Source organism: Meleagris gallopavo, chromosome 2 (genome assembly GCF_905368555.1).
Source record: "Meleagris gallopavo chromosome 2, MGAL_WU_HG_1.1, whole genome shotgun sequence".
Classification (NCBI taxonomy): domain Eukaryota; kingdom Metazoa; phylum Chordata; class Aves; order Galliformes; family Phasianidae; genus Meleagris; species Meleagris gallopavo.
The window spans coordinates 9,613,573-9,641,195 of NC_139405.1; the positions used below are offsets into that span (position 1 = coordinate 9,613,573).

General features: G+C 43.9%; 1 protein-coding gene across 1 annotated transcript; it reads left to right on the forward strand.

Moving 5' to 3' along the window:
• The first annotated feature begins 3,028 nt into the window (after positions 1-3,028).
• On the forward strand, positions 3,029-27,623 carry EHD3 (EH domain containing 3). Its single transcript, XM_010715515.3, has 6 exons — positions 3,029-3,579; positions 9,990-10,166; positions 15,012-15,109; positions 22,423-22,835; positions 23,958-24,122; positions 25,622-27,623. The coding sequence occupies exons 1-6, from the start codon at positions 3,353-3,355 to the stop codon at positions 26,147-26,149; spliced, it is 1,608 nt and encodes a 535-aa protein (XP_010713817.1). The 5' UTR covers positions 3,029-3,352; the 3' UTR covers positions 26,150-27,623.

The following is a 27,623-nucleotide window of genomic DNA, read 5'->3' on the forward strand; positions in this document are numbered from 1 at the left end:
GTATTTCCCAATTCTGGTGGCACTTCTGGGTACCAGCACTTGATTCCACGCCAAGCAATGAGGGGATAAAAGCTGTTTGCACAGGGCAGGACAAAGGACAGCATAGATGTACCCATTCATTTGAGAACAACAGCAGGAAAAAAACATCATGAGAAGTATTTCAGAAGAATATGGAAGAGCAGTGAGGGTAGGAAAGGAAGTCAGCAGCTTTCTCGGTTGTAAAGACAAAGCATTGAGTAGCAAAGGGACAGACCACCCTGGAGACAATACGAAGGCCACATGACAGCAGAAAGCAGTTGAGAAATCTGATCATGCTGAACCAGAGGAAAGTCTCCTTCCCTTACCAAATTTTAGTGGTTTTGGTTTAATTCTGGGCTGCTGCACATCCTTCTCCCCTTGTGTCTTTCACACAAACTCTGCTGTTCACTCTTGCACCCATAATTAACTGAACTTTTGACACTGCTTTTTGGGTTTCAGACTTGGTGATAAACAAACAGTGACAACAACTGCCGTGGCAGGAAGTGAATTTTACTGAACAACACTGTTCTCACAACCTTCTTCAAACTGTCAAAAGTTTCACAGCGCTGACTGAGTCACAACCTCTTTTCAAACACAGAGATTTGCCCATCTCCCCATTCTCAGATGATCTTCACAGGAAGCAAACCTGTCCAGTCTAAGGCGGGGCGATAAGCAAACACACATTACGGTAATGATTTAATGTGAAGCAAGTTTCAGTTACACAGCACCGTATTTTGCCCCCAGACATTAGGTTTCGTTTTGAAGTCAAACACAACGTGACTTCAGTCTAGTCCCATTCAATTCCAGCAGCATCTTCTCTAGCAAAGTCTCTCTGTTGGAAAAGGAGAACACCCAGTTCTGTCTACATGTCACCAGCAAGAAAAACCCTAAAAAATTCATTGCTTTAGTTCCTTTTCTGCTTTCAAAATTCTTAAGCATATATATATGGAATTAAAAAAAAACATTGCGTTGTGAGACCAATCTGTTTCCAACAGAAAACTCTACATTAAGACACACCTGTATAAGAAATAAAAAGGAATAAATAAACAGATCAAAATTTTCAGTTTGAAACCAGGAAAAGAAGAAATAAAAACTGATTATACTCTAAACTTCCTTTCCTAATTTTACTTTCCATTGTTTTTGACACGCTCTACACATCTAAGGTAAGGAGAGCCCCTGAGGAAGTCAGCCTCTCTGAGAGAATCAGCTAAGAAAACAGACCAAAAAATTGTGCAACTTGTGTGAGTCACCTAAAGAAAGTCTATAAAAACTGTGAAGTCTGTTATAATCTGCCATGGTAATAATGAATGCAAATGGAAAGGACTGTCTTCAGAGACTGTGAGGATATGTTTTTTGGCCTTTTGGCATAAATACTTACAATAAACACAGCTTAATCAGTAATATTTATCTTCATCTTGTAAATGTGGAATAACACTACTTCTGCTGTACCTGCAGCAATTAGTTCCCAGAAGTTGCACAACACAAGGCTTACTCATGTTTCTCTCCCATTCGTGGCACTCAGGAAGGGTATCAAGGTGGTCTGGGGAGATTTGCCATCAAAGACTTCCTGGCCTGACCTTTACTCAGCCCTGAGACTATCACAAGGAACCACCGAGGAGTAGCAGGCTCCATATATAGCCAGAGAAATACCAGAATGGCCTCTGAGGAGCGCAGTCCTTAAATGGACAGCTATCTAGAAGATGAAAGCGAGTTTTTCTTACAAAACAAGGAATTCTTGCCAAACTTTGTTGATTTCTACAGGGTCCTTCTTTTTTCGGGATTTTTTACTGGAAATAATTAATTCTTAGAGCCAAAATCTCAGTCTATTTATAAAACTAAAGCAACAAGGGAAATTAATCTTAAAAAGGTTTAAAAACATCAGTTCCCATTTCGGACCAGCTTTAGGCATTGGCAGCAAAGTAGGGGAGCCTGACTTTCAGAACATACAGTCAACTTGTTATTTCCTTCCAGAAAAACAAAGCCAGTCCCTGGACTCATTGCTTCCACCTCTTGGTCAGGCTGCACGGAAAAGCTGTCTGTGCAAACACACGCAATTGCAGAATCAGGAAAATTTATCCACAGTCAAATACATAGAAAATGATCCCCGAATCCTCCCAGTGTGTTCCCAGGAGAGTCTCTGGCTGCCAACAAAGGCAAAACACAGTAAGTGGAAACAACTTTATTATTCTTTGTACTCATTCAACAGTAAGATCCAGGCACCTGGGACCACGTGCACCTCGGTCTTCCCCTGGGAAATCAACTGCTTTCACTGCATCTTCTTCTGCAACAAATCTAATTTCTCCAGCCTGAAATAGTGCTGGACACAGACGGCTGGGAAAGGGCAGGCACCCACGACACAACGGGACCTCTTCCAAGACTGCTTCTTGCCACATTTCTTGGTGAAGAAAGTCAAACGAAAAAGCTGTTTAGAGATATTTAAGGAAATGCTCGGTCCGAGCCACTCAGCTGCACTTAGCAGACCGGCAGGGTGGCATTACAGGCAGGCCTGGCCATAGATGGGCACTGCCAACCCCTGCTCTCCATCCCTCCTGCTGCCCAAACTGTGAAAGGAATAAAAGCACAGCCAACGACTAAGTTAAACGGTAAATCACTCCAGGCACAAGCTGCTGTGCTCGGATAGCAGTGACTGAATGTGACTCGCAGCCGAGCCACCCCGGCGAGTTTTGTGCCTCATCACCAAGCCTCGCACTGAGGAAGCTGCTGTGGTGCAGAGCTGCAGGCTGACAGGGCTCCCAAATCAGCCATTAGCTTTGGGATACTGCAGTCATGATACGGAGCGGTATCATGCAGAAGGAGCCCGGTTCCGTGCCACGCTCGCACACACAGTTTGTTTCAGCGCGGGATAAAATGGCGGCAGGGCTGCAGGACCCCGCCGCGCCATGCAGCCGCAGCCCCTCTCTGTCTCCGCACATTCTGCACACTCCAACATGGCCCCGCCCGGCACGGCTTCATTCGCCGGGCAGAACGGGCGGCGCTGCCAGGAGTTCCGACTTCCGGCGCCTGCCCATTTCCTGCAGGGCCAACCCTTAAACACCTCCCGTCGCGCTCTGAGGGCGCTGCCGCCTCCGCCCGCCCCTCGCGCCGTTTCACCGCGGTATGCCCGCGCCGGCAGCCGGCGGCGCGAAGGGAAGCGGCGTCTCCCGGCGCCGGTTGGCCGCGAGGAGCGTGTGCTGACCGAAACCGCCGGTGCCGATCGCGCGGCGGACAGCGGTCCCGAAGGGAGCATGCGGGGGTAGCCCCGGCCGCAGCCCCTCGCACCGCCCCTCTCCCGACCTCGGCGCTCGCGGCGGAGCTGGCTTCGGGCGGCCCGAAGATGTTCAGCTGGCTGGGCACCGACGACCGCCGGAGGAAGGACCCCGAGGTGTTCCAGACGGTCAGCGAGGGTCTGAAGAAGCTCTACAAAACCAAACTGCTGCCCCTGGAGGAGCACTACAAGTTCCACGAGTTCCACTCGCCCGCCCTGGAGGATGCCGACTTCGACAACAAGCCCATGGTGCTGCTGGTGGGGCAGTACTCCACCGGGAAGACCACTTTCATCAGGTAAAACGGGGCCGCCCAGCCCCTCGGTGGCCGTGCGGGTGCCAGGGAGTGCCCCTGCCCTGGAGTCTTTTGTACCCGTGTGCCGTCCGCACCCAGCTCCCATCTCGGTGTCCCTGGTGCCGGGCAGCAGCTCTTAGGCTGAACTCCAGCAGCACGGTACAGCTGGGATAGCTGGTAGAACACCAACGTGGCGAATAGAGCTGAGGGCAGGGCATTAGCAGGGAGCGGTGAGTCATTTGTAGCCTTCTTGCTCGGTCAAAGCGCAGAGAGCACGGAAAGCCTCGCAGAGGTACCCCTGTGACTGCTCAGGTTGCATCTTTCTGTGATGGGACTCATTCTTTCTGTCTTGTCGTAGTGCTTGGGTGGTAGGGCAGCCACGGGCCTAGGTGAAGTTAGGGTGGGTTCTTGGGTTTGTAATGCTCTGTGCCTCACCTTGGTGTTGTTCTGTGCTGTGCCCAGAGGCAACATGCAGAGCCTAGCATGTGTTTAGGTGTGTGCATGCGCGAAAGACCTACCAGTCATAGGGGCTCTGAAATCTAGTCCTGTTACAGTGCAGCCTGCTGCAGTGCCTGAAGCACGTTCATTCCTGACTGCAGAGGAGAGCAATTGCCAGCAGCAGACTCGATATGAAGCCTGCACGGAGAGGGTTACATTTTTCCAGCTGGACTTTGTTGCAGAGATCTCTGTTCAGACACTGCTAGTTCAGCTTGCAGCAGCCTTTCTCTTGGGATCATAGCTGAAGCTGTGCTGTCTGCATTTCCTACGTGATTCATGAGCTTAGCATTAAATTCCAGCATTACTCTGGTGTGGCTGTGTTGAAATCTGTGGAATTACCCCAGTGTATATCTGGACACAGGCCACAAGCAGCCAGGCCTTTGTTCTACCGGTATGAATTGGTGGAGGAGGGAGCTGTGCATAGTAGAGAGAAGTGAATCAAATTGGCTGTGCCTCTCCAGGAGTGACCTTGAGGAATGCAGGGTGTTTGTGTGTTGTAGTATTCCTGCTAGTAATGCAGGAGCCAAGAACAGAATGTATTGTCAGGCATGCACCTGACAAGTAAAATTTAACAGTGGAAAAAGCCTTTCTCACTGTGAGTAGGTCAGGTAGATGATGAAGGGATGTGAATGACCCTGAGAAGCATTTGGCATGTGGTTGGAATGGGTGTTGCTCTTCTGAAAAATGAGAGGCTGACTTGTATAGGACAACTGTCCGATTCCACCCCGGATCTTTGTTCTGTGACTTCATACCAAATGCATTTGAGAGGCTCTTTCTACCTTCCCAGTTACTGATGTCTCAGAGCAGAACTTTCCTGAAATGTGAGGATGCTGCTGGCTATAAAACTAGAGCATCTCTTCCTAATGCTTATCTGGATCACCAGCATCAGCTTTTCTCTGCAGTCACACTTGGGTGCTGTGGTTGGCAGTCATTCCTGCCTTTGCTCAATTGTGTTCCTTTTTCTGTAAGCTTGAGCTCCTTCTGTGCAAGTCTTCATGCTTAAAGCATGTTCCAGGCAAAAGGAAGAGATGAGCCTTCTCTTCTGTGGGAAGGCAAGAAATCCCTTAGGTCAGCAAGGTGATCTGAACCTTTCTTCAACCAGCGCATTTCATGCTTGTGTCTTCTTCTCACAGCCCTCTTTGCACAAGTCTGGGATGAGCTAGAAAGCCGAAGTTTCTCTATTTAAAATTGCATGAGAAGGTGAAAGTTGAACTGTTGAAGAACCTGTGGGTCTCTTGCAGTGAGAGAACTCCAGTATGCTTCCAACCAAACAAAGGCAGGAGGTGCCAGGAAACTGTGCTGCTTGTAGTAGGCTTCCAACATGAGCTTGCAGGCACTAGTAGTTAGAGAACTGGGACAAGCACTGGATTAGCTTCCAGTTATTATGGGAAGGTGAGTGGGAGCTAGCAACAGAGAGCAGGGCAGAATTAAATGGGAGGGAGAAGTAGAAAGTGAAACCACTATTATGTCTCAGTGTTAGCATGAAACAAGATGTGTCCAAAAACATTTGTTCACCTACCTTATAGATGAATTTGTCTCCTTTTCTTTGTTCCCATTGAGGTAAGCAAAGAAGAAATGAAAAGCTCTGAAGGGGGGAAAAAAAAAAAAATCTGAAGAGAGCACCCAGTGTCTTGAAGTGAAACTGCTTTCTTATCAGTAGGCAAAAGCAAGGCAGTCAAGGTCACAGAAATTCCTGGAGGAGGAGTGAGGTGAACTGTGTGGGTCAAAGTCAGCAAAGCAAGACCAAAGTGCTGGCTAAATCATGCTTTTCTCTCTCTTGCTTTCAGAAATGTAGAGAACTGAACACTTTTTTTGCTATGCAAAAAAAAATAATAAATGCAGCATCATCAAGTGATTTCTATATTCCTGCTTCCTATTTCATCTTCTTTCCTCCCTCCAGTTTATCTGCATCCATTTGTTTTTCTGCAGAGCTGGGATCTGAAAGGCCTGAATGTTGGAGGCAAGGCATCTCCTCTACCTGTGACCAACAGCCAGAGCAGATAACTTCCTTAGGACAGGAGGATGCTGCTGAAGCCTGCATCTAATGTTATTGCTTTTAATGTTTCCTGTAAGAGGATGGGAATGCAAGATAGAACATTACTCTCCTAATTAACTTAGATTCTGTGGTCTTTTCTAAAAATAATCCTGGCTTTTGTGTAGCTATCCTGTTAATAAAATAAACAAGCTAGCCAGAGCCCTACTGACTGTCAGCATGGCTTGCTTTTCTGGTGTACCCAGTCTTAACAGCTAATCATTTACATGTTCTGGCCTCTCTGGACCACTTGTCACAAGCTATGCCAGGCAGCCCTTCTGTGACCTCCCCATGTGGCCCTGAACCTTTCATCTCTGCTTCCACCAGGCAGTTCTCACCATTTCCTCCTACTGCCCTCCTTCCCTTTCCTCATCCTCTCCAGCCTGCATCACCTCTGCTGCCACAGCATCCTGCAGGGCTCCTGCATGACTCATCACTAGCAAATGGCTCCCTCCCCCACATCCTGTGAGGCATTCCTGCCTGGAGAGCCTGGGATCTCCTTGCCTGGCTTCTATGCCACACCATACCTGGTCAGGCCAGCTCTGCCCTTGTGCAGTTTTTCTGCCCATGCCTCATCATCTTCACTAGGTACAAGGACAGCTCTGAAAGGCAGCAGGCAACGCAACGCTCTTAACCAGATACCAACTCCAGACACTTCTCCAAGAAGTGGATAGGCTAGAAATAAATGTGCAGCTCTTGCCTGGTGCTTTCTGCAGGCTTCCCAACCTAGTATGAGGTCACTCCCCAGGCCCTGGAAGGTGTCCAGTAGCTCAGCACACTGTTCTCACAGGGGAAATAGCCTTACAGCTGCTGCTTCCTAGCAGTTGGTGTCTCCCACAGCCATTGTTTGCTGTCCTCTTTCAGAGAGCCCCACAGATTTAACAATTGCATGTGTTCATCTTTCCTCTGTTAGCAGAGGCAGCTTGTGTCACTGCCTAGCAAAAGCCTCCTCCCACCCCCAGACAAGTGTCAATAAATCCTCTTGTATTTGTCCTGTGTGCAGTGAAATCAGTAATGCAGACACCCTGCTGCACAATGTATCCAAATCTTCCAGAGAAGCTTTACTTAGAATACAGCGCAAATCATCATCTCTGCTCTCACACTGCTTGCTGCACATTAAGTCAATTAACATCATCTCATAATTTCTTCTCCATGAGAGGGCTTTTGTTGAGATTTTTGTTGTCTTTTACAAGAAATAAATCAGAAGTGCTTTGAAACTTTAGTTCAGTGGAGCTGTGATAAAAAGCTGTGCTTCTTTCAAGCAGCCTGGCAGGATGGGGAGTGCTGTTATAATGTACAGGACTTTTGCTTAGACTTTGTCAGAAGTCTTGCCTATAAACAACAAACAAAAAGCCCTTTTTTTGTGTGTGTGTTCCCTTGGCACTTTGAGCGCCATCATATTGCATGCACACCTCAAACCAGTATAAAAGAAGCAAGTTATTGTCTCAGCAAAGCTGAGATCTAGCATGTGGGGTAAGGTCAGCTTCTTAATGCACCTCATTTGTTGCACTTGGCTATTAATATTACAGTTTCTTTTATCTCTAGCATTTGCAAGGGGAGAACTCAAGGATTTATTGCTGTATATGCAGTGAAGCCTGTTTTTGTATCACTCTTAAATATTTAATGTCAGAACAAAAGCAAAGTACAAAGCCTAAGCAGAAGAAAGCCAGTAGCAGTGACTAACATGGCAGAGATGTCCATCAGGTAGTAACACTTTGTTCTACCATCCAAGAGACCTAAGCTTAGTTTCCAGCGTCTGGCTAAATGGCTTCTGACCTAGCAAACAGTTGTTTCAAGTGTGAAGAGTTTTCCAGGGAACTCAGCCGAGCACATTCGCATCACAATCTACAATGCCCTTAGTTGCAGGGAGGGGGAGAGAAAGGGGAAGTGTCTTCTCCTTCAAACTAGAGTGGTTACAACAGCTGCCAGGAAGGCATATTGTGATTATCAGTAAGGGAGTTGGCACTCTGCAGCATCAGCTGCCAACTGACTCTTAAGCAATGACCTACTTACATAGGAAAGTTTGAAGAACCCCTAGGTAGGCTTTATATAGGGCCTACCCTCCCCAGTGTAAGGAGGTAGAAGGGCTGTTTCCTTCCCTTCCTTAAGTATTTCAGTTTTATGGGAACAAACAGCTTCTGTTTCACCTCAGAGTTGATTTCATTAGAAGTTGTTATTTCTGGGGACAATATGGTAAGCACAGTACTTGGAAACTACTTTGGGAAGGTAAGACGACATAACGTGTCAAGAAAGAGATGGTCAACTACTGAGGGTATCACATCATTGCTCCAGTTGTTCTTGCTGCAGCCATTCTCTTCATTAATGCACATCAAGTCAGAGATGACTTGCAATTTATCTTGATCATACACTTGCTTATTTTATCTTTAGATCCATTTGCTGTAGCCTTGCTCATTGGAAATAAAGATGTATTTACTGACATAGTGTCAGTAAATAGCTCTGCTGGATGAGCACAAAAAGCTTTTGTTGTTCCTAAAGCACTGGACTGAGAACCTCTTTTGAAGTGATGGTTAAAGCAGGAACCCCCCAGAAAGTGATCGCAGGCCTTCATGCTAGTGGTGCTGTAGTGCTTCACATAAGAACTTATTCTCTCAAGACTTACTTACTCACTCATGACTCACTTGAGTGAACTAGTGCTAGTTCTTATCTCAGACATTAGAAGTCCCCACCTCTTCCTTCCTCTTCTTTTTTTCCATCCCATGAATCTATTTTTAACATTACTGCGGTTCTGTATTTATCTTTTAGTTTCATCATAAAAGCTAGATTAAAGCAACCGAAGAGGAAGTGCCAGCATCTACTGTCAATAAGCAACACAATACTGTACTAACTTCCATAGTCTGACAGTTATATATTCCTCATATAACAGCCCAAAGCTTGTCACCAGGCCAGGTGGGCCAATGTCATCCCATACAGAGGGCTGAACTAGTTCTAGCTCCCTCTTGCAAGTGATGCAGACAAAACAGTCTCAGTTCTTGGCACAGAGAGACATGTTTTCTGCACCTGCACAAAAAAGGCAGCCTTGCTCCCAGTGATGGCATTTGGCTCCTTTATAAACCAAAGGAAACTATCTCATGCACACACCTTTGACCTATTATGAATTTGCAAGTGAAGTCAGAATGTTCTGCCAGGCTCCTGTTCAAAGTCCTATGAGCCTACAGGTGACTTATCTTTCCCTGAAGCTTGCTAAACTGTACAGAGAGGCTGTCAGAAGCTCAAGAAATAATAAGGAATGCTGTGCTTATTGTTTCATTTAGCTTGGTATCAAATACTGAGATATGCTCTGCCATGCACGTGCTTAGTGCTCAATATGCTTGAATGGTTTATATAGCAAACTTGTTACTGCACTGCAGAAGCACACGGGAAGGGAGACTGAAGACTTCAACAGCCAAGTACAGAAGAAGCTGGCATTTAAGTGACTGATTTGGACTGGGGGCTAAGCACATTAGTTGGATGAGCCTGCTGAAATGAGCTGCAGTGAAGTAATTGATATTGGCACCAAAGGCCAGTAAGGTTTCAGGATTAACTCTGTGATAGCAGTGTGCTGCTGTTTTCTCTTTGCTGTGCTAAATCTGTTCCAAATGTCTTAAGGATTGAAATATACAAAATGATCAAAATATGATAAAAATCTCTTGCTTGCTGTACAACCTTCTCATTTTTTTTAAATCCACCTGAAATGCAGAGGCCTTAAATGTGGAGATCCCAAGTAGAAAAATTACTGCAACATTAATCGAATGATACAGTGACAGTACTAAAAATAGTCTTGGAAGGACTCATACTCTCGAGCTACGTAATTTCTCTGGGATCTCAGCACTTAGGACTTAGGCAGCTCATGTCTCATGCCTGCACCCTGTTTTTTCACCTATAGGTACCTGCTGGAGCAGGATTTCCCGGGAATGAGGATTGGACCAGAGCCTACAACTGACTCCTTTATAGCTGTTATGCAAGGAGATGTGGAAGGAATTGTTCCTGGAAATGCACTGGTGGTGGATCCCAAAAAACCGTTCAGGAAACTTAATGCCTTTGGCAATGCCTTTTTGAACAGGTCAGTACTCAAGAACTTATTTGCTCTGGAGTATAAAGCGAGAATGTAATGAGCAGCATAGCTAGCAATTTAAAAGGATAAGGCTCTTCTGTCCTTCCTCACCACTCCCATCCACATGGCTGATGCAAAGCCATTCCAGTCCTACCACATATACATCAATCACTCACTGAAGGGATTAATAAAATCAGGTAGGTCAAACCTTAATTTTACTTGAACAAACAAAACAAAGAACAAAGCGCAGCCTGTCATACTCATGCTGTAGGAGTCCAGACATAAATTATCATTATACTTCACTTTCCCTTGCATTAATATTCCTTGCTACTTCTGAGCAGTCAGCTCAGTTCTCTGAAGATAAGTATTCCGATCAGATGCAACCCCTGAAGTCACTAGGGCAGAACTGGCATAATATCCCTATCTCTGCTTTCTTGCCCAGCTGCCCCCCTCCATTTTTTTTTTTTTTAAACATTACTTGGATGTCCCTCCATGAGGCCTTATACATACAGCCTCACATACTAACAAAAAACAGCTGAGAAGATACTACGTTACCATACAAAACTGCCTTGAGGTGGGAGGGGGCTTTATACAGCAGCTCTGGGACACCAGGACTGTAACCTTTCCATTCCCTAAATGTACTCCAATCGTCCTGAGTTTTGGATTTAGGCCTTGCAGGAAGCTAGCAGCACACACCCATATCCTAGATGAGCACAAACTGTACTCCACCAGGCAGATGGGAACAAACTGTCCAACTACACCCATCCATGTTAACACAGTGTGGAAGACATTGCAAACATGGCAGCTACTCAGCCAAACAACCAGGAAAGATGGACTTACTCCATTTTTGACTTCCAGGCTTTGAGAATTACAAATTGTAGACTGTGGCATCTCCTATCAGCACTGTCCATAGATATGCTGGTGTAGACTGAAGTGAGACAGGCAAGGGAAGGAGAAGCATGGGAATAAGCTTGATTAGGTTCTTCTCTCGTCATTGCTTATTCAGAGAACCTCACAGTGGTAGCAATATCTGTTCAGAACACAAGCTCACATACAGCAGTGTGGTCCTCTGTTAGACAGACTTGATATGTTTCAAAATCTTGCAGAGCCCAGAACATCCATACCTAGCTGACAAGTCCAGTAGCTGCCCACACCCTGCATGGGAAGGTGCAACAAGCTTCCTGTTTAAAGAACAGAGATGGTAAATGTGGAGAATGTCATCCAAAAGAGCTCTGCTAATAGCCAGTAGCAGCCACAACTGGCTAACAGTCCGCTGCTGGAGAGAAGCAACAGTAAGAGTAGCAAAGCCAGGCATAGAGGGCAAAAAGCAAGTTCAGCTGAACTGACTGATATGTTACAAATACAATTTGCTTTTATTACAGCAAGGTATCTCTGCTATTGCTAAGTATCCATTAGCCTAGTTCACTGCATCATGCTGTGGTATTACTCTCTCCTCCCGCTCTTCCCTTGGGAAGAAGGCATCAAGCGTTTGCCTGTGTGGACAGGAGGGCAGAGAGACACAGCAGTGATTCAGCAGCAGCTGAGATGCAGTACTGCTGGCAGTGCAGAGAGTAGTCAGGATAGCTAATTAACCTTCTTCGTGAAAACACATTTTAAAAAAAGATTTCTGGACTGGTAGAAGATGACACACTAAAAGGGAATAGCTCAACAGTATGAGCATCACAGTGCTGAAGATGCAGATGGTAATGCCCAGCCAGTTAGGAAACTGAGCTTAAACAAGAAATAACTCAGAGAGGGCTGGAAGTGTAGCTGATGTAAGTGTACAGCCACTGAGCTTAATCGAGTCACCCGTGCTTATTCATGTTGTAGACCCATCTTCTCTGCAAGAGACAGTGCAAAGATGTCTCTGCCTTGATGCTGCTGTGTGAGTGCTAAGGCACTTCCCTCAGGTAGGAAGTTGTGAGCTGGAAATTTAGAGATGGGAAGTGACCTCCAGCAGCCACTCTTCTGAACTGAGATGAGAGAGCAACCACGGGCAGGTCGTTTCACCTCTGGGTGAAAAAACCAGTGGAAAGCAACAGAGCAGCACAAGGCAGCAGTGTTTGCACAGACCATGCTCATCTCATATGAGAGGTGGCAGCCTGCAGCACTGCGTCCAGCGTGGTGCAGAGCCTGCTACTCCTGGTGAGCTAAATAGGGATGCAAAAGCAGTAAGCATCCTGCCTCAGCTGGTGCACTCCTCCCAGGAGGGACTAGGATCTGCCACCTTCAGGAAGCAAGGAAAGAGTCAGGATTTGTCTGGGAAACAACTAATCTTGCTGCTCAGAGCCTCTCTCCGTTCTCCTTTTCCAAGAGATGGAGTGCCTATGCATACCTTCCTGGTTAAGGCAGGAGGTGGGGCTGACAACCTGTCCTGGACTGAAAGGAGAAGGCAGCTCTGCACTACTCTGCTCAGAACTTGTTTCTTTTCCCACTCTCCTTGTATCAGGTACTTCTTGAGTATCAAAGTGGGGCTTGTTTTCCTCTCTCCAACTCTGCTGGCAGTACCCCAGCTTTGGAGGGATCCCAGCAGAGAGATTACAGGCAGCACCTCAGAGGGCTTATTTGGCACCAAGAGCCTGGCATAAAATCAAGAATCTCAGCCATTACTTTCGTATCACTTTGGCTTGATCGATGATTGCAAGATTCCTCCTACCCCCTCAGATCTGTCTTGGAAAGCTTAAGGTAGAGGTGCCTTTTTGTTATAAACAGAAGACATCACAAATAGTAGGTTCCATTTTCAAACCCATGCTCTACCCTTAAAGGTAGTAAAAGTCCGGTTTGGCATCACACTTTTTCCTTTGTGTGGTTCAGGACGGAACTAAATAGTGCTCCCTGAGATACTGCAGTTCTGCTGCGACAACAGGAAGGCAGCATCCTTAACAACTTGCCACAGAGCCAGAAAGCACTTATTCAGGTTGGCCCCTAACCTTCTATCTAAAATTTCCTGTGGAGTACTTTCCTTGGAGAAACTGATGGAAAATCCCCTTGCCTGAGCCATTTAAATGTCAGACTGCAAGATATGCTTAGGGCCGTAACAATGGAGAACAAACCTGGGCTGGCAGGAAAGGGAATAACATGACCTCCTGAGCATTTGTTCTCTGTTGCTATGCCTGGCACACATCAGGAGAGCCAAGCTAGCTCCCCTCTTCTGCGTGAGGCGTTATGCATTCATTCAAAAATGCTTCTTTTGCCACCTACCAGGCTGTGGATAGAGGAAAGAGGCAGAAATATTGGGCTGAAATATCTGACAGCTTAGGCATGAAGATGCTTATCTAACCCATAATGATTTACTCATCAGAAGAAAAAAAAGAGAATAAGGCTATAGCATACTCTGCAGGAGTTCGTAGCTGTGGGACTTCATCACAATCAGCTATTCATCAGAGGCCCTATCTGCCTTCAGTGCATGCAGTGGCCTTTGTGGCAGCTCGGTCCTTTATGTGGTTCTGCTTCTTCCCACAGTAACATTTTTTTAATGCATCAACATCTTACCACCCTATTAATACACATACGTAGGCACACATTTAAAGCTGCCTGGAATACCATCAGAAAAAGACTATCCATGAAATGCAACCAGGAACCGTGTAAACAGATAGGATTTTATGCTGTGCTTTGCTGTTATCAGCAACTGAAACTGAAGATCTGCATCCCTCTAAGAACGGGCAGAAGGTACTCTTGTTAGCTAGTGATTTGTGTAGATGGTGAACAACTAAGTGCAGAGGAATTACACAGAAATCAAGCTGTGGAGGGGAGTGGAGTGAATGAATTACAAACCTAGTGTCAATCAGCAGTGTCACATTGCTAGGAAAAAAGCAAACTTCTTCCTTAAGGATATAAACAGTACTGTCACGTGTAAGGTACAAATCCATCCACCTGTTCATCACTGACAAGGTTGTGGCTGGAAAACCACATCATTTTGGGGCGTTATGCCTGGAGAAATATGTAGAACAATTTGAAAGGAATTGAAAGGAAAACTGAAAAGGTCTTTGGTAACTTAGAAAATGAACTAGAACAGCAGCTGGAAAGAATGAAAGATATTTGAAAAAACCTGGCTTTCTTTAGAGGAAACACCGAGGGGAGATACAATAACAACAGAGGGTCTTCTGTCAGAATTGAGAGAATATAAACCATTTTCCATGCCTACTGTATTTTAGACTAAAAAGCATTGTAGCATGGGAGATTTAGATAAGACATTAAGAAAAAGTTTTTGCTTCAAGAATAAGTAGACTCTCAGCAAAATTCTGAGAATGTTGAATGTACATCCTTACAGGTTTGAAGAACACTTCAGATAAACATCTGATTGATCCTGCCTTAATGCAGGAGGAGACTAAGTCAATTCTTGAGATCTCATGTTGCTCAGACATAGGATTTCCACGGTGGAAGAACAGCACAGATAGCACGTTTTCTGCTTAAGACTAGATGTAAAAATAGATAAAGAGCTTACAACATTGTTGATTTATTGAAGTTATTTCTATTCACTTGAGTTCAGGTTCCTGCAGGGGAATGCTCAAATGACAAAAAAGAAATACCACTTCTCACTAAAATCTGAATAGCAAATAAAAACATTTGGATTTCTACATTGTTTTTCATTAATAATTTGCAATATAGGAGCCACAGAAAAAAAAGACCGACATCATAGGTCATAACTGAAACTCGTGTTCTGAAAAAGCTATATCAGAGAAAGTGCTCAATTCTGGCCACTTTTTCATTTCTTTAAATGAGGAGTAGCTCCAAACCTCAACTGAAAATTTGTTTTAAGGGAGATCAGAGCCCTTACTTTCCCATGCTGCCTGTAATGTTCAATGCATCACAAGAATCTTTCAGTTTTATTTTAAACATTTATTTTTTGCACAGGTTTGTATGTGCCCAGCTGCCTAATCCTGTATTAGAGAGCATCAGTGTCATTGATACACCAGGAATCCTTTCTGGAGAAAAGCAGAGAATTAGCAGAGGTAAGTGCCAGGTTCAGTTCTCTTCCAAATGATAATAATTAAAACCAAATGGATTGCATGAGTTTCCTCTTAAGCTGTACGCATTCTAGACAGAAAGACTAGCAGGGGCCTCTCAGAGATGCTGCACAACTACTGAAACCCCTTCAGCTTGATTTGCTATTTGCTAAAGAGAATTTAAATACTATTGGGGAAGGTTGCTGACAGTGTCAATAATGTCTTTATCAGTCCAGTATTCCCCAGCAGAGCAGATTTCCATCAGAAAGTGTCAGTCAACCATCTGTCTGTATTGCACAAACAATTGCTTCCAGGCTTCCTAAATCTAGGCTGGACTGGATGAGGTGTGAGAAACACAGACATACACAATTTTTTGGCATATCTGGATACTAAATAGATCTGATGAATACACAAAGTCTCTTAGCGAGCTTCTTAGTATCTCAGGATGACCCCATGAATTCCTTTCAAGCAGTCTACAAACGATAGCAAAATGCACACACCTTCATCAGGTTAAAAAAAACTTGCTGTGCCAGCGTTCCTCCCTTCAGCAGAAAGTGCTTTAGAGTAGAGTTAAACGAAAGCTTAAATTACGTAAATGTTTTTCAGCCAAAAAAAAAAGCCAACAACAAAACAACACTGAAAGTACTCAGTTTTCTTCTGGAACAATCAGTGTGATGAACATTTGCTTAGGATAAAACATTTTTGTTCTTTAAAAAAAATAATAAAATATGAGTTAAAATTGAACCTCTTTAAGGCACAAAAAAGCTTTCCCATATCTCTCTCCTCATCACTTCAAGTCCTGACGTATATTGCAAGATCTCTTTCTGTTACTAAAAATATCCTTCTGCAAAATGTACTGGCACTTCTTGCTCCTTGTTTTGCAGATTTTCTCCATCAGCCTCCCAGTGGACTTGGTGTCCCAATCCTTTAGCTGGGCTAGTGTATGCCAACAGTGCCAGAGCACACAATGCAATGCTATTAGGAAAGTCACTGGTGCACTTTGCCCCAAGCCAGCAAACACCTCCCCAAACATCTGGGAGAAACCAAAAGTACAGATTGTTTGAGATCTCACTACATAGTCACGTAGACCCAGGACAGCTGATCACATGAGCCACACCAGTTTGCTTGTCAATAGCTACAGGACAAGCACCTCATCCAGTTTAGATCAACATAGCTTTGTTGATGTTGGAAGAGCTTCAGTGATTTCTGTCTGCAGGGTACCCAGCCCAGGGAGCAAAAAGAGTCAGAAGAGAGCTGAAGTGCTTATGTTTAAGAAGAGCTGCTCCAGGCATTGGCTTATGGGAAGCCAATGTTTGAAAGGGAGTGCTCACCTCCTGGCTCTCGTGGCAGAGAAATAGGAAAAAGTGGTGAGGCTGGTGCCTTTGCTACCAAGCTTGCAAGCCAGCTGCCATGATTAGCAGGTTGGTTTTGGAGGCAGACAGAGCAACGATGCAGTTTCTAGGCAAAAAAACATGACAGTGCCAAAACTGCTTATACAACAAAATACTTCTGTCTTTCTGTACTTTTCCAGCTCGCTCAGCTTTCACTTGGGAATGAAGCAAAAGCTGGGAGAGGTTTCCCCAGAGAATTTCCAGTTCTTTAACTGCTGAAACAGGGTAGCTCTGCTTACCACCAGTGCCAGCTTAGCTCATCATGTGTACTGTTATACTTCAGGGACCAGTAGCAAGGAAACTGCCTTTTGAGGAATGATTCAGAAGCCCAAGACCAAGTTCTGAAGCTTCTCATCTGTCTGAATTCTTAAATTCACTGCCTGGTGAAGTAGGCCTGTCGAGCAGGAAAGGTTGATGTAGTCTGTCATATCTGAAGACCGCATCCCCTAGGCATGCAGTGAAATCACCAGCACTTGGTACAGCTGCTGCTACATTTAGACTCTTGTTAAAAATAAATAAAATAGTAATTATAGTCTGCACTGATCTGTCGTACTGAGCAACTCTGACTTGTGGACTCCTCCATGGCAGGTGGTATCGCAGGTATGTGGTAACTTGGTGCCCAGGATATACAGGTTTCATTTAAAAGGCTAATGAGAAGTATTCCCAAAGCATCCTGCCCACTATTTTCCTACTGTTCTTACTTGGAAAACAGCCATTTCTCCTCTGGTCTTTTTCCTAACTGTCATGTGTGAAGAATTATTCATCACACTGCTCCATCCCTCACTCTGCATCTTTTTTTTTTTTACATTATCAGTTTTTATTTATTGTCTCCAGCTATGCATCATACAGCAACAGACTGCTGTATTTGTACCATAGCAGCACAGTGTCAGCTGCTTTAACAGTTTGATATCAATATGGATGCTATCCATTTGCAAAGCACTGTGCACGTGTCACATGACAGTCCAGCACCTGCAACAAGGGAAGATGAGAAAAGGTGGAACTGTAGTGAAATAACCAGGAACAAAGGGGAGAACCACAGATCAGGTCATGTAGTAAAGCAGAGCCAAGATAGAAGCTAGAACTTACTCATAATTTATCATTTGGTGTAGTCTGCTTTTACCACCTAGTAGCAACTCATATACTTCAGTAGCAGTGCATCCCTGGACAATGAGCCTTACACACTCCACTAGCTATTGGTCTCAACCTACACATGCACAGAACAGACCTAAGCAAATCCAAATCTGCCAAGTTCAGCAATGCTATGGCCAAGTAGCATTTGACCCCTATTTCAGGGTCATGCTTCCTGAATACATGCTGAACACTTGCTTCATCTTCATCTGATGTATGTCACCTCCTCCCTTTCCTCTTTAGCAATGAACACAAGGTCATAGCAAGGAGATGAGGATTGGCAGTATCGTTCCCCATCAGCTTTTTTTCCAGTACACGCTATTCCAGTCTTCCACCCCATTCTATTCAGCTGGCTGCAGTGCAGCCCAGGCTTCCCCTAGTCAAGGGAAAAACATGCTAGCCTTGCTTGCTATTCTGGGAAGGGAAGGAGAAGCAAGGACCAGTGACCAGAAGCTTCAGTATTTCAAACTGATAGTTACCCTGAAAGTGAAAGAAAAAATGATAGGAGGTATTAGTCTTAGGCAACTGCAGAGCTCTGACTGAATTTCAAACAGCTGTGTTTGGAAGAGAAAGGCAAATACCAAGAGAATCAATATTCCTCCCTTCATTAAATGTTTAGGGTACAATAGCAATAAGAAAACAGCTTTTTCCAGAGTTTTGTCACATGTTTTGACAACAATATGGCACACCCTCTAAGCATCTAAAAAGGAGACATTTTGTACACCTGCTGTAAAACAGTTCCCTGCAATTGTGTTTGCTTGCATTTTGTATTTCACACCACCTGAGAGGTCTGAAGGGCAACAGTTAATCGTGGCTTCCCATTTCACTACCATTACTGCAGTGCAATAGCCACTCTGCCAAGCTTCCTCTAAGAACAAAGCGAAAGAGCAGAAAACCTGCACAATTTAAGCCCCTTTTATTTGTAGAAATATTTGATGTCATGAGCCTGGCTAACTCTTCTGACCTGAAAGCAGAATGCAAACAACAAGAACAACAAAAAAAAAAAGATCAAGTTTATGGGTTTTTTGTTTGTTTTTAGAGAAGGGGGATGGATTTTTTTTTCTTTTTTTTTCCTGTTAATATATGGCAAGAACTTAATTTTTGTTACCGAACAAGTTTGATTTCTTTTACAACTGTTACATTTATACATTCTGTTGTCTGTCCTCTGCACTCCATAAGTTTCATACTTATCTCCTACATATCTTCTACGTATCTCCTTCATTAAGGAAGGACATCCATGGCCATCAGTATCTCAGTTTGCATAATTTATACACGCTGTATACTCTTTTGGTGTCCTGAGTAAAGATGGGGAAGGACTGTGTTTCCCGGTCCTGGCAGCAGCTGTCTGCTACCTGGAGATTCTTAATTCTCATGGCCATTACAGGTCTGATTCTCAAGCATCAACTCTCTCAAAATTCTCCTATCCAAGGCTGGATGGGGCTTTGAACCACCTGGTCTAGAGGGAAGTGTCCCTGTCTATAGCAGGGGGTTGGAACTACATCTTAAAGGTTCCTTCCAACCCAAACCATTCTATGGTTCTGTGATTCAAACTACATTTACTGGAAGAGCTCAGTTTGTGTTTGGACACTATATGAAAAACCTCTTGGGACTTCTGTCCGTGCATCAGCACTGCTCTGAAAAACTTGGCCTGGATTCAGATACCTTCTGAAGTATCAAAGTCTGACTATGGACTGTTTTGAGGATTGGCCAAGTTACCAGGAAATACTCAGTCCATCTGTCACAAATGACAAAGATATAAACATGTAACAAGTAGAAAGGAAAAACTCCACTGTGTGTAAGTAGAAGCTGAGCAGGCTTTTGTAAGGAGACTTGGCTCTGGACAATACTTTCATCAGTTTTACTTCACCTGAACTGAACTTGTCTAGAGAGATCTCCCTTTGTTTCCAGTGAGGTGAAGTAAGAACTCTGTCAGGCTCCCAGTCTCTTCCCAACCATGAAACCATTGCACTAAACAACATGAAAGCAAAAAGCCATGGTGTGCCTCTCCAGGTGCTCATTCATGTCTATGTTAGCATTACAAATCTGACACCAGCCTGTCTTTCCTAGCTGAGAACACTATGCAGATTTGCTGTAGAGTTCAGTCCCTTTACCTGTGCTTTGGAAACCTTTAAGTTTCCAAAACCCATGTAACATTTCCGTGTTACTTTTCCTTCCTTTACAGCCATTTGCCAGACTCAATGGCACTTGTCCCCCCCTCCTGCTACATTCTTCTTCTCTAGTGTAGATTGCTTGCTGGTTTAGACTGTTTGGGATCTTCCCTGAAGTGCTTTCAGAAGGGCATTGCTGTCACTCATTTAGAATTAGCCTTCAAACTCTCTTTTTCACTTTAAAAATGCAGATTAAGTAATCATCTGTCTGGAATAGGCACTCATCTGCCAGAGCTGGTCCCTCTGTAGGTAGCCAGTGTTTGCTGTTTCTAGCTACCTCGTCTTCTGCTGATGGTGTCTTCAGGCACTTGACACACTATGCCAACCTCTCACTTGACAGATAGGGATGGACTGTGATCCTAGTAGGTTTTTGTTCTGTAGATTACACTGGCTTTAACAGGATGGTGTGAAGAGAGCTCCCAGTGGCTAAAACTGAGCAAGAAGGAGGTGAAGAACAAAAAGCAGTTGCCCAGTGTAAAATGTTTCTAACAGCAAGCTGTAAGATAACTGCTATAAAGGAGGAGCTTTGTGTCCCACCTGATTGCAAGCACAGGGTCTGTGGCCACAGTTCCCCAAGATGAGAAATCCAGTAGAACATGCTCACTATCAGACAGAAGCAAACAAACCAGAAACAAAAAACAACCAGTATAGCTAGATGGTGAGACATGCTGAACCACTGCGTGCACCCTCACTGACATTACAGTCAGGCAGATTTTATGCCGTGACAGGTATCATCCATCTTCCCACAGTCAGCATAAAGACTGTGTCATTCTTGGTCTGGCTTGACAAAAAGTAATTGCATAATCCTGCCATATCTTAACTAAACATGTGCTGCCAGGTATACTGGGAGCTCACAGATAAGTATTCATTAAGCTACAGCCTGCCTTAGGGAGTTTGGATGGCAAGATGTTTGCAAGATCATTTCCTCCATGGAAATGAATTTAGTGACAACCCTGCTAGCTTGTCAGCTTTGTGTTAAATCTGTCAAATGCTTTTCATGCTATCAGAACAAAATCTGACCCCATGAAAAAAAAAGTCTAATAGAAGGAAATTTTTATCGTATTCATCTTGGCTATTTTCTTAAAGTACTGTATAGTTGAGATTCATTTTCTGTCCATGTTCTGATCTGTTCTTCTTTCACAACCTTATCTGGAAGTTGTGAAAGAATCCACATCAGTCATAGCAAACTGTTTAAAATAGGCATGTTTTTCAATAGAAACACAGCCAGGAATCACTGGAGAGAAAATGTTCCCCTTCACATTTGTCTGAACGTCCCTGTAATAATGGTTTTATTGTATGCAGCTTTGGCAGATGGCTTTGCAAATGCTCTGTAGCTTTACAATAAACTGTGCTACAATATGTGGATAGCTTCACTCATCAGTGAAACACTGCCAAATCTGGCTGCTTTTGTGAGAGCTCTTAGCAACCGTCCACAACACTAAGATTGGGTGTAAAGAAACAACACATTACCGTGGAATGAGCAAGGAGGACACTTCAGACCGAGAACACCTAATTTGAGAGTAGGTCAAAATCAGTTTTGGATGTAATCTCACATTGAAATAAAGTGGCAGAAGAACCTGCGAGATAAAAACTAGGTAAAAAGAATGTTGAAGTAAGGCTGAATTTAATTATGGAATAAAATTTGTATGTTTTCAGGTGTGGAACACCTCCAGCTCTGGCTGAAGTTAGACAAAGCATCCTGAGTTCTCTACACTATAGAAAAGTCCTCTAAAAATGAGCTCTGAATTAAACATTTAAATATTAATTTCATCTTACTTCTTTTAATATCTACGCTAATAGCTTTCCCTCAAGAATTCTGTACCCTGTTGCTCTGCTATTCAAATGCTTTAATATAGTAATCTACTCTTTTATATGCTAAAAGCAAAACTAAAAAGTCAACCCTGTGAATTTTCTGTGTGGGAATTCTCTGGGCATGTGTGTGGGAAAACACCATCACAGAGCTCTGTCAATGATTCCAAGTCAACAGCTGTCAACAGAGGTCTGTCCCATGTGCCCTTTCCACATGTCACACTATAAGTTTAGGGAAAGTACACTCAATATTTTTCCTCTTCTCCTCTAAATAATTCTGTCGCTTAAAAACATAAACCTTAGTTTTCCTGCTACTTCCATACAGGAAAGTAAGGACAGGTGTAATCAGCAGTTGGTAGAACTGCACACAGAAATATTTCTCAGCACATGCAGAAAAGGTCTCACACATTCTCCTAATAGACCCAATGAGTGGCGTATAAGAGGAGCATGTGGATCAGGGTGTTGTCTCAGCACAGGATGTAATCCAGCCCATGTTGTTGTGAGTGCTCTGAAACATCACCAAGTGTTATTCCAGGGCTTTGTTTTCTCTTTGGTGAAGGACAGCCGTCAGTAGATTATCTCCCAACACACAAAGAAGCTGGGAAAGACAGACACTGCTAATCGATCTGTAGATGTAATGAAATCCACAGGGATGTTTTAAACACGTGGTACATTACCATAGCAGCAAGGAGTGTATCAAGATCCCAGCAGATATTAATTCCCTTTTCCTGTTGGGTAGGGCAACTTTTTTGACTATGAATAGGAAATAGAAACAACAGCCAGGCTTGCTTGTACATCTCTGCTCTTCTTCCATCTCTTGCAGGTTATGACTTTGCTGCTGTGTTGGAGTGGTTTGCAGAGCGGGTTGACCGCATCATTCTCCTTTTTGATGCGCACAAGCTGGACATCTCTGATGAATTCTCGGAGGTCATCAAGGCCCTGAAGAACCACGAGGACAAGATGAGAGTTGTTCTCAACAAAGCTGACCAGATAGAGACCCAGCAACTGATGAGGGTGTATGGTGCTCTCATGTGGTCCCTGGGAAAGATTGTCAACACTCCAGAGGTCATCAGAGTCTATATTGGCTCCTTCTGGTCCCACCCGTTGCTCATCCCTGATAACCGCAAGTTGTTTGAGGCAGAGGAGCAGGACCTGTTCAGGGATATCCAGAGCCTCCCCCGCAACGCAGCCCTAAGGAAGCTGAATGATCTTATCAAGCGGGCACGGCTGGCCAAGGTGAGTGTTGGCATAAAGGAGCCCAGGCATTCAGTTTGGGCCTTCCACAGTATGCACAATATGGGGAAGTGGTTTTGGCTGGTCTAGCTCACGTAGCTGGTGGATCCTGCCTCTTTTTTTTTTCCCCTCCTCTTATTTCACTCAGAGGCCCAGCATATTTATTCTATGCACTTTGAGGAAGAGCCAACTGCCTCTGCTTGGTGCATCAGTTGTAACAGGCCTGAATGAAGAGTTGTCACAGGTCAAAGAAGGTAGCTCTTGGGGAGATGTGGAAAGCAGCTAGACTGTGCTAGCAAATTGAGAATTCAGACAAATACAGTATGTCAGAATCATGTACCAAGGAAAGTAGGAGTCTGTAGGTCTTTTGCCTTAAGGAGATAAATCTGATGGATGCGGAAGAGGTGGAGACTGACAAGAATGGCAGATAAGCCTGCCACAAGCATGGGAAAAGTAACTATTACAGGCACTGCCAGAAGTTCCATCTCTTATTATTTAAAAGAAGCTGAACGAAGTTCTTCAGAATGCTATGAGGGAAAAAACTTTTTACACCATTCAAAAAAAAAAAAAAAAAAGCAAGAATATTTCATTTAAAATACACTGCCATTAATCACTTCTTTTGGGGAAAGTGGAAAAGATTCTGCCTTCTGGAATGACCAGTGCCAACAAGAAACATTACACAAACTTAGTTTTATGAAAATAGTTGTTCTAGATCTGTACATTCCTCACATACAAAGTACACAATATCATAGTGTCGTGCAAGTCAAAGACTCATTCATGGTAAAACATTAAACAGAGTTTAGAGAGCTTCAAAACCTGTATGTTTGGTTTGGACTGGGAAGTGGCTATTCCCTGAAAGGCCTGCGCAGTAGAAGGAAAACACATCCCCAGAAAGTGGCTGTATTACTCTCTGCATACTCAGGACTCCTACACTGCCCTCACCTTGTCTCTGCATAGCCCTCAGCGCTGGAGTGATAAACAGCAGATAGATGCAAACTGAGGAGCTAAATTTCTTCAGGATGGGGTGATGTGAGTTGACTCTTAGGCATATAGATTGTCCACTGGGAAAGAAAACTTGTGTCTTTAATATGTCTTCTTCATTCTGTGTCATTTAATGCCTTTCAGGTCCATGCCTACATCATCAGTTCCTTAAAGAAGGAAATGCCCTCAGTGTTTGGGAAAGACAATAAAAAGAAAGAGCTTATTAACAACTTGGGAGACATTTATGCCCGCATTGAACGAGAGCATCAGATCTCACCAGGAGACTTCCCTAATCTGAGAAAGATGCAGGTAAGTAGTGGCATCTTGTCCCGAGCATCAGACACACAAGGAAAAAGCGTTAGAGTAACTGCAGGAAATAGGACAGAAGCCACAATGCAGACCTTGATTATTGTTGCCTATGCAAAAGGCCTGTTGCAGTCTTGAAGCAAGCCTTAAACTGTGTGCAGGCTGTGTTTGAGCGTAAACACTTTTTGCACATCAATCTCACATGAAGTTACTGCTACCTTAGTTTCTGAAGACTTTGCCTAAGTAACCCTTAAGAAAATGAATGAAATCCTATGTTGTCAGTTTTTAATTCCGTGTTCCATTTTCAGAATCTCCAGGCTGAAGAATAGTGCTAATTTATTTTTAAAAGAAAGGTACATCTCCCAGAAAGCCTACATATATACCTCTCCTCGGGAGCTGTATTTTTTTTTTCCTCTACTTCACTCTGGTTCTAGCAAGAACCAGAAGGGAGCAGTGAAAACTTAAAGCCCCTTATGTATTTTAAGCAATGAAGCAAGTTTGCTGAGCTGCAGAGCTAAGACCTGACCCAATGTTCATCCAAGTCAAAGACTTGAAGGACCTTGGATCAGAGCCTTGTATTGTATAATTGAACAATGCAGGGCATGGCTACGTTGGTGTGTGGCTTCAATCCAAGCAGAAGCCTCTTCACAGTTACTAGCTGTTGAAGTCATTATCGGCTCCCTGTGGAAGACACAGCATCTGCTCATCTTTTTTGTAGAACAATGTATTTTCCGTAAGTTCTTGAGAATGAGATCTATAGAGTATACCCAATAGAAGATCCCATTCACTGCTTCTTAAAGTATACAATTAAATGTTCAAGAATAGCTATGCCACTGCAGTAGGAGTCAATACACTGGATTTAATGAGTAGCAGGTAAAAGATAAAGCTTATGTTGTTTTTCATTCTTATGAGATTTCTGCAGTCCCTGCTCAAATCACTTTTGCTTGGCTGTGAAAATTACCAAAATTGGGCTATGCTGTGAAGATCTAGCATCTTTGTGGCATCTGAGAGACGCACAGTATGATAACAAAGGATTTATCAGTGAAATAGTCTTTTGCTAAAGTGACAACTCCTTATCAGAGTGCAGAAGGAGAGGGAATGCAGAGCACCAGCTAGAAGACATAGCAAGTACTGCACAAACAGTTTGCCCTGAGCAGTTTGGTCCTCAAGCAGAGGATTTCAACTTAGTTTGGAAAGGCTTACTGCCATCATCTAGGCTTTTGGGTAAAACCCCAATCTTCTCTGTACCATATCAGTCCCTCTGTTAGCTAGGTAGACTATTCTCTCCAGGGCTTAAAAAGGATGTGAGAGCAAGACCAGCCAGGGAAACCCTATCACGTGCCAAGGAGCAGGACTGTTGGAGGAAAGAGTGCTATTCTTCCTGCTCTTCCTCTACACAAGGAGTTTTTGAGCCAAACTGCAGATAGGGAGTGGACTCTGCACTGTTACTGCCCTGAACACAGCCATGTCACTCACCTCTTGCTCCATTGTCCTGCTTTAAGGATCAGTTGCAGGCCCAGGATTTTAGCAAGTTCCAGCCTCTGAAGAGCAAGCTGCTGGAGACTGTGGAAGACATGCTGGCTAATGACATCGCCCAGCTCATGGTGCTTGTACGCCAGGAGGAATCACAGCGGCCTACCCAGATGGTGAAGGGAGGAGCCTTTGAGGGCACCCTGCATGGTCCATTTGGCCACGGCTATGGTGAAGGCGCTGGCGAAGGGATCGATGATGCTGAGTGGGTGGTGGCCAGAGACAAGCCCATGTATGATGAGATCTTCTACACACTGTCACCTGTCGATGGTAAAATAACTGGTGCCAATGCAAAGAAGGAGATGGTAAGGTCTAAGCTGCCTAACACGGTGCTGGGCAAGATCTGGAAACTGGCTGACATCGACAAAGATGGCATGCTGGATGATGAGGAGTTTGCCTTGGCAAATCATCTCATTAAAGTCAAGTTGGAGGGTCACGAGCTGCCAAACGAGCTCCCTTCCCATCTCCTCCCTCCATCCAAAAGGAAAATAACAGAATGAAAGGAAGGTTACAGGGGACAGGGAAATGGAGGGGAGAAAGATCTAGAGAAATGTTTACTTAAATTATACCTTTAGATGTGAGATTGCCTTTCAATGTATACCTATTCTGCTGTATGAAGAAAAAAACTAAAGCAGAGCAAAAGTCCAAATCTTCATGATAATATGCAATTAATTCTTCAGTGTAATGTCCCCGATTTCTAATGTGTAGTCTGTAAACATGGAGGTAAAGAAAGGATCTTGAGATTAGGAGAAATTGAGTAGCAAAAATAGAAGGAAAACTCAAGAGGGCTGCATCTTCTCAGAGTAAGCGCTAATAGAAATCTGCTAGCTACCAGTGCCACTCCTGAGCTTTGGCCACACATTGTGTTCTTTACTGGTTTTGCAAACCTCAGGAGGCTGAGATTCTTGACAGTGAAGAAGAAATCACAGAAAGATCTCCAAGCTGTCGACCAAATTAAGGAATACCTCCTAATAATAAGAAATACCAAATTCTAAGTCCCTCGGTTAAAAGTTTTAGGAATCTGGTTCATTGTTAGATGCAAGTCCTTAAAATAACAATAAAAAAAAGAAACAGCTCTGAACTGTGCATCTGGAGTTCCTCATTATTGACTGTGGAATAGGCACTAAGAATTCCCAAGCACCTCTGCCTCCTATTCATTCTCCAGGGGAGGTCAGTTTTTTCCCCAGTATGGCCAAGGAAACAACCATCCCAAAGGAAACAGAAGGAAGGGGCACTAGAGACAGACTTTAGGTGGGCTGGAAAGGAAGAATACGCAGGCTCTCTGATCATTTCAGAAGTGGATTGCTTTTTCTCTTTCAAACACCTTTAAACAGTGGTGGTATTCATCATTCCTGTGAAGCGATACGTTTACTGTCATTGTGTGCAGTGAAAGTTACTAGGTCCCATTCTTAGTGTAAAGTCAAGAATGCAGCACTATCACATAGATGGTCGATCGAAAGAGCAGAGAACACGGAGCAGAGCTTGTTCTGCTATCTGTGCCCCCACAAATACAACCCAGATGTTGACAGCCTTCACCTACCCTCCTCTTCACCACACAATAATACTCAAAGCCCTCCAGAACCTCTACCCTGAGTCTAGAGACCTTCCTCTTTTTCATACTTCATAAAATTTCTGTTTTCTAGACTTGATTTTGACAGAAATCCCTTAATTTCCTATTTTATCCCTCCCCCCCACACACAGTCACTCACACATGCACTCTTTTGGTTTTTGTTGTTGCTTTAACGCAGCATTTTGTTCCAATTCCTGTTGTCACTTTATATAAGCTGAGTTCCTACTGTGATAAAAAAACCAAGACAAGTATAACTTATTTTATATCTGTGTTCATATTATATAGAGAAATATATTGTGTATGTAGGATGTGCTTATTGCATTGCATTTATCACTTGTCTTAAAAATGAATGCATTAACCTTTTTTGTACCCTGGTCCTAAAACATTATTAAAAAGAAAGGCTA

What these genes read in the sequence shown, in the direction of transcription:
- EHD3 (XM_010715515.3), top strand. Translation starts at nt 3,353, where the DNA reads ATGTTCAGCTGGCTGGGCACCGACGACCGCCGGAGGAAGGACCCCGAG. An exon ending in GGCAATGCCTTTTTGAACAG is followed by an intron (nt 10,167 to 15,011) that starts GTCAGTACTCAA and finishes TTTTTTGCACAG; the next exon opens with GTTTGTATGTGCCCAGCTGC. An exon ending in AAAGCAGAGAATTAGCAGAG is followed by an intron (nt 15,110 to 22,422) that starts GTAAGTGCCAGG and finishes CATCTCTTGCAG; the next exon opens with GTTATGACTTTGCTGCTGTG.